This window comes from Azolla caroliniana, unplaced genomic scaffold (genome assembly GCF_043228905.1).
Source record: "Azolla caroliniana isolate FFs.n. ecotype wild unplaced genomic scaffold, voAzoCaro1.0.p SCAF_346, whole genome shotgun sequence".
NCBI lineage: Eukaryota > Viridiplantae > Streptophyta > Polypodiopsida > Salviniales > Salviniaceae > Azolla > Azolla caroliniana.
Genome location: NW_028230781.1, coordinates 1 through 6,541, shown reverse-complemented (window position 1 = coordinate 6,541; position 6,541 = coordinate 1). Strand labels below are relative to the sequence as shown.

The 6,541-nt window shown below is 36.2% G+C and overlaps 1 protein-coding gene across 1 annotated transcript; it reads right to left on the bottom strand.

Moving 5' to 3' along the window:
• Positions 1 to 1,858: 1,858 nt before the first annotated feature.
• LOC147848489 (vacuolar-sorting receptor 1-like) lies at positions 1,859 to 6,118 on the bottom strand. Its single transcript, XM_087338391.1, has 11 exons — positions 5,398 to 6,118; positions 5,138 to 5,226; positions 4,642 to 4,711; positions 4,462 to 4,545; positions 4,293 to 4,369; positions 4,084 to 4,165; positions 3,673 to 3,755; positions 3,522 to 3,588; positions 3,120 to 3,248; positions 2,848 to 2,951; positions 1,859 to 2,328 (listed from the first exon to the last, which is right to left on the bottom strand). The coding sequence occupies exons 1-11, from the start codon at positions 5,996 to 5,998 to the stop codon at positions 2,230 to 2,232; spliced, it is 1,485 nt and encodes a 494-aa protein (XP_087194517.1). The 5' UTR covers positions 5,999 to 6,118; the 3' UTR covers positions 1,859 to 2,229.
• Positions 6,119 to 6,541: the final 423 nt, after the last annotated feature.

The window sequence follows — 6,541 nt, the reverse complement described above, 5'->3', positions numbered from 1 at the left end:
CAAGCATGAAGTAAACAAGTTATCAATGAAAATAAACACTATCCAAATATGTGTTCATATGTGGATTGGGCTGAACAAGAATGAGAAAAGGGAGCAATAGAGATATCCAAAAGGAAAATGTGAGAACAATGAGATGCGGGTGAAGACAATTGTGGAAAAAGAGTCTTTCAAGAAAGTGCAAAGTGTGTTAGATGTATTAGTTATTGTGAACAAAGTCTCAAATTAAGAAGTGGTTGGGAATGTGTAAGAGAAAGAAATGTGAAAGCTTTAAAAGCCTAGAAGTTTAAGAGAACAATTGGATAAATGTATCGAAAAAGACCCAAGACATAAAATATGAAAGAGTAGTGCAAGTCATTCTTAGCACAATACAAAAGAATTGCTTTCATACTCCGTCAGAGACTTTAGAGGTCCCTCCACAGGCATTGTCTCTTGCGGCTACCTTATTGAATTTTCTACAATTGAAATACCTAACCCTAACTCGTGTAGTAGTAAAATTCTTGATTAGTGTAACACGTTGCACCTTGACATTACGGAATTATTATCATCATTACAAAATCTAGGTGGGAAATTTCACCTAACTGTGCACACTAGAAATTTTACTTCTTGGTTATTTTCAAAACTACCTTGAATGCTTGGTCGAAGTTGGTCACATAAAAATCAAAATTATTTCTATAACTAAGCTCCTAAACTTGGAGCAAAATGAACCAATCATGCTTTTGACACTCTCATCCTCAATTCCTTATTAGAAGCACAATCAGAAACAAACATTATTCCACTTGAGGGAGACTAGAAATTGAATTTTATAGCTAGCAAAAGTAAATCTCCAAATTATTTTGATATCTCTTCAACAATTTGCAACCATTTGACTTGAGATCAAAAGACCATTTAGATTATGACATTCAACCAATCCTGCCATTTCATCAAGAACTAGAACAAAAAAGCTATAAATCGTTTTCATAGCAATCAAACATTGCTTGCAAAACATCCACTCTTACCACGTACTTCCAACTAGATTTACTTGCCTTTGAGCAGGTGTCTCACCCTTCAGAAGTTTCATATCTAGCAACTCTTTAACTAGGTCCGTCTCACAAGCTTTTGCTAGACAAGAAACATTTATATAGTGACACTAGGCACCCTTCTGAAGTTCAATATCTAGCAACTCTTAACTAGGTCTGGCTCACAAGCTTTTGCTACACAAGAATCATTTTTATATAGTGACACTCGGCAAAATCATCACCACATGCAATCTTTGTTATCAACATTGTCAATTATGTGAACCTCTAAGTATATAGCTCATAAATGTTTGTAACTACTTTTCTTGTTCTAGCTCAGAATTGAATCGACAGACTTTTCAGCTCCCAGATTTATCAGTATAAGTCACAACACATTTTTAAATGATAAGAGATTCCTGCTACCAAACTTTGAAGTACCATATGCATGTTAACTACCCTCAACAACATTCAACAAAATGTTTTCCAGCCAAATGTTATGGAGACTCTGACATCAGCACATCAACTATCATGGCATAAACAGTACTCACAAGTTGCCATTGAAGATTTGTGTTTAAAAAGCCATTTTCAGCTCAGAATCTCCTCCAAGCATGTTCATGGAGTACCTCTAAAATGGCTGAAATAATAGGTTAACCAAGGTGTGAAATCCCTTAATAAGGGTTCTTTATATCTCACTACAAGCCCATTAAAAGCTCAAACACGTTTCTACCTAATACAGTTTTCTGAGTGCCAAAAGAGCTTTAATTTCTACATAACCATTGCAAGTATCTCTTCTGTGCAATCATGTTTTGATTGTGTTCCAATATCACATGAAATCATCCAAATGATAGTGCACTTGTTAAAAACAATTAAAAGAAATAAATATATATATGTATTCAGCATTCAAATAGCTTGTCATTCATTTTATTTGTCTCATGACTACCATAAGCAAATATTCAAGCAAATGTAGTCACAGGATTCCCGAAATGATAATCTCCATCCATCGATCCAATTTTCAAGTCAGAGAAACAAACCTTATCGAGAGGCATAAAACACCTTCAAAACTTCACATCACATCTTTTTGCTCCATTATAAAATATTTTTACATATGAGCATTTATATGTGCATGTGTGCATGTGTTTCTCCAGAGAAAAACTCTTGAAAAAAGTTCCCTTTGCATCTAAACTCTTTTCCAACTTACTCGTGCAAAATGCAAAATGCAGCGTTTTGTAATTCATCTTCATGACATATCTTCGTGTAACGGTTGGTGAACATCATTTTGACTATCCAAAGGCATGTATTGAGCCATAATCGCACGTATCTCTGAGTCCATATATGACTGCATTTTAAGAAATGTTGAACAAAAAAAATCAACAATTTAATCCATAAACACCATATTTTTCTTCAAATCTTTTGGGTTAACTAAACTTCATAAGCTATGCTTGTATGTATGATATACTCACTCATATACAGTGTATGATATACTCACCCATACCCTATACTAGGTATGGTATACTCACCCATATCATCACCTCGGCATTATATACTCATCCCTATTCTGTTAATTAATAATATTCTCACCCGTATCACAGTACTTGTATATTATATACTCAGCCCATATTCTATACTTGTATATGATATACTCACACATTTTCTAGACTTGTATATGATACACACACCCCTGTTCCAGACTTTATACACGCCCATATTCTGGGCTTGTATAAGATACACATTACCATATTTTAGACTCATGTATACCAACAATTGCATATTTATGTATTCACTAGTATTCTACTCTTGCATATGATACTCTTGTTAGTCTTCTATACTTGGTACGGTACATGATAGATACACTCACCCGTATCCTATACTTGTATATGATATATCCGGCAATACATGCTCCAGCAAGGAGAGCAAAGATCAAAACAGCTACAATCAAGGTGATCCTTCCCGCACCCTTACCTGCATATGAACAATGAGAGCATTATACCTTAAACCCTAAACCCGGAAACTCTTAAAGATGGCATAGCAAGAAATATCCATATATAATTCTAATTACTTTTATTGGCAAAAGTCTTCTGTAATTCACATATTGCAACAGCCAAATGTTATGGCCAAACAATGCCTTACCAATGCATGTATCTTGCTCTTTCATGTAAAGGAGACCACCCTTGCATGAACATTCATATCCACCCCAAGTATTTTTACAGCTGCAATCAGGACACTGGCATGCCGTTTTTTCTTTACATTCATCAATATCTGTAACAAAAGAGAGGTGAGATGGGATTTCCTCTCATTCACAAACTCACAAATAACAATGCATACATAGCATTTATAAACTATGACTAATTGGCAACATTCACAATGTGTGCAGAGTTGGTAAGTAAATCTCAATGTTCAAGAGATTTTTTTACTAGTGAACATCGCAAATGAGAATGCACATTGTTAACAATAAAAAAAGTGTGTACTGCTTAAAAAGAGAGCTGGGTGCAAAGATAGGTCAGAGAGGAACATGAAGTGTTGTAGCATTACCTTCACATTTTAGTTTGCCATCCCCGTGAAAACCAGGAGGGCAATCACAGCCTTTCAAATGAGATGACTGGAAAACCAAAGAGATAATTATGTGATTTCCTTTGGTGTAGCAAACCTATTACAGCTCAAAACAGTCACAAAAGATACTTACTTGACAAGCAGAAAACGTTTGACCATTCCTGGTATCAGACCAGCAATTTCCATTGTTTATTTTGCATCGTCCAGGGCCTACAGCTGTAGAAAGCAAAGAAAATGCATTCAGTCTCACCTCTACTAGGTAAGTGTTATATGGCAAGATGTTTAAAACCCATCATCACAATATAAAATGCTTAATCACCAGAAAAGTAAAAATGATAACATGACAAGAGAGAAACATTAGACAATCACACCTTAACGGTGAGCATTCACCATCTTCCTTGAAATTAGAATTATATCACATAGAAGATGTTTAAAAAGCAATTCATCACAAAGTAATATGCTTAAATCCACTGAAAAAGAAAAAGACGTGCATACGTCAAATATCAACAAAATAAACAAACAGAAGAGTATTAGAAGTCACAACCTTCACAATAAGTATAACCATCTCCCTGAAACTGAACCCCTTGAACAGTTGGGCATTCACAAATACGACCTCTGAACGTATCCTGTTGTAAATGGGTATACATTGATTATCAAAATGATATTATTTGGGCGGGGAGGGTAAAACCATGGCATTCCCCATACAAAGTCATATTATGACGGCTCCATATGTCAATGTTTACACATTAGTACCTTGCAAGCAGTTACGTTTGCTGCTTCACTTTGCCAGCAACCACCATTGTGTGTCAAACATTCATTCGTTTCCATGTCTAAATAAAGGTTAAAAAACAGTACTTAGGTTGTTAGATATTTAGTGATGCAGTTATTGTGCACCAATGGATAGGTTAGCATGTATTTATACCAGGACTAAGGCACACAGGTGGTTCAGTACTCTCTTTAAACCCAGCACAAACAGCTTTCAGCACTGCACCCTTGTCAAGCTTTCCTGCCGATATGTAACACATTTCAAAGATATAACAATAGAAATCTATAGATAATATAAGGAAAAAGATTCTGGAGATTCATTCTTACTAAGACCCACCTCGATATTGCCTATCATTTATGATAAGAGTGGGTAGAATAGTGACATCACCTCGGGCTCCTTGGCCAACCTGGAAGCAAAGTAAATATTCAATATTCAATTGATGAAAGATAAATAAATAGATTCGTAACCGTATTAAGGCTCTCTCAATGGCAATCCATACTAGGGTTCTCTCAATTTTACGAAAACACAGTAAACCACCATTGAAACAGCCAGAATGAATGAATGAAAGATATTTTACATCTATAAGCGGCCAAAATTTCCCTATGAACAAAATCATATACGAGTTAATTCAAACTATCCATAATAAAACGGAAATCAGCGCTCTACGTTTCCTTGCAACCCATGATCATGACCTTGATGCATGAGATGATATGAGAGAGAGAGAAAGAGTAAGAAAATATAAAATTAATCCCAAACCTTGATCAGAGTACTTGATTACAATGAGATCGTTTAACAAAAAACACGTTCATTTTATGAGTATTACGCTGCAAACCTGTGCATCTTGTTCCGCTTTCAAAAAGGGGTTGTTAGAGTCAGCATCAGGATTCCCCATGCATGACTGCACGTCATTGGCTGAGATTCCTGTTAAACAGTATAACCATAAACATTGTCTGAAACCAGAAGAACAGTGGATGAAAGTTGTTTAAGTGCATTATGGAATACATATAGCAATTGGGTTTTCCATAACGAAGCAAAAAAATCATAGAGGTGTAAATCTATCCAAATATGTCCATTGATCATAAAAGCACCTACCTAATGCTTGTATGACCTTCTCTGCACAATCTTTATTGTACTTCTTCTCTTTCATCGGACATCTTATATGGAAATCGGTAACATAGTCCCACCACACCCACGGTTTCCCAGATTCATTGGCAACTTTGTACACACAAAGCTGTCTCAAGTTCTCAATAACCACATCTCTCCCTTCATATCCCTTTTTGAAATCCTGCTCTGGATCAGGAGCACAATATCTTCCATGGTTGATGCATTGTGACTGACATTGTTTGCTCTTGATGAACGCATCAGGGCAATACCACGTGATGTAATGAGGTGTGAATGAAGTATAACCACCTTTTTCAAGAAGCTGAGCCGCGCCCTTGAAACTCTTCACAAACTCCACCTGGGCATCACACTTTGCACCACATTCATCGTTACTACTCGTCCAAAACTCATATTCAACCTTTTCGTCAGGATGTGGCAAAGATTCAGACCAATCAAGCTTTACTGTGACGGTTTCTTTCTTAGCCAACTCAGCCTTCAACTTGTCTCCCAACGTCTTTTCGATCAAGGCTGAGGGAATGGTGATGTTCTGGAGATATTCAGCTGCACCTTTGTCTTCTTGAGGAGAGTCCATTGTAATGAGAGGCTCTACTCGATCGTCAGCCACAAGGACACAAGCAGCACCTGCTTGTTGAGCATTCCAGACTTTCAATGCAAAATAGCATCCTGCAAAAGCATGTGAGATGAATCAGTGTGATAATTAAGCAAATAATTGGATCTCTCGATTCAATAGTGCTCCTTTCTCTAGAAAACTACTTCATTACTTTCCTTCTTATTGTTGCACTTTTGGTTACTCTTGATCAAAGAACATACGCTTTATGGCATGGGATTTAAGGATGATTTCTTTGCTCTCAATTTTCTTCATTGCTTTTATCTCTTGTTATTGCACCATAAAACTACTCTTAAGCAAAATAATGTCGTCTATGCTCTGAGTTTCTTTCACAGCTTTTCTTTTCCTCACTGCACACTGAGAAACTTATGTGAGATTTAAGGTTTTGGGATGCCTTACTTGCTCCAAATTTTATTCATTGCATTTAGATTAATAATTACCATGAGATGTGCAGTTCAGGGTCACAGTTCACAACACGATCTGGTGCAATAATTTTTTTCATTGCTT

What these genes read in the sequence shown, in the direction of transcription:
- LOC147848489 (XM_087338391.1), bottom strand. Translation starts at nt 5,998, where the DNA reads ATGGACTCTCCTCAAGAAGACAAAGGTGCAGCTGAATATCTCCAGAAC. An exon ending in ACCTGTGTGCCTTAGTCCTG is followed by an intron (nt 4,370 to 4,461) that starts GTATAAATACAT and finishes ACCTTTATTTAG; the next exon opens with ACATGGAAACGAATGAATGT. An exon ending in TATACAAGTATAGGATACGG is followed by an intron (nt 2,329 to 2,847) that starts GTGAGTGTATCT and finishes CTTAAAATGCAG; the next exon opens with TCATATATGGACTCAGAGAT.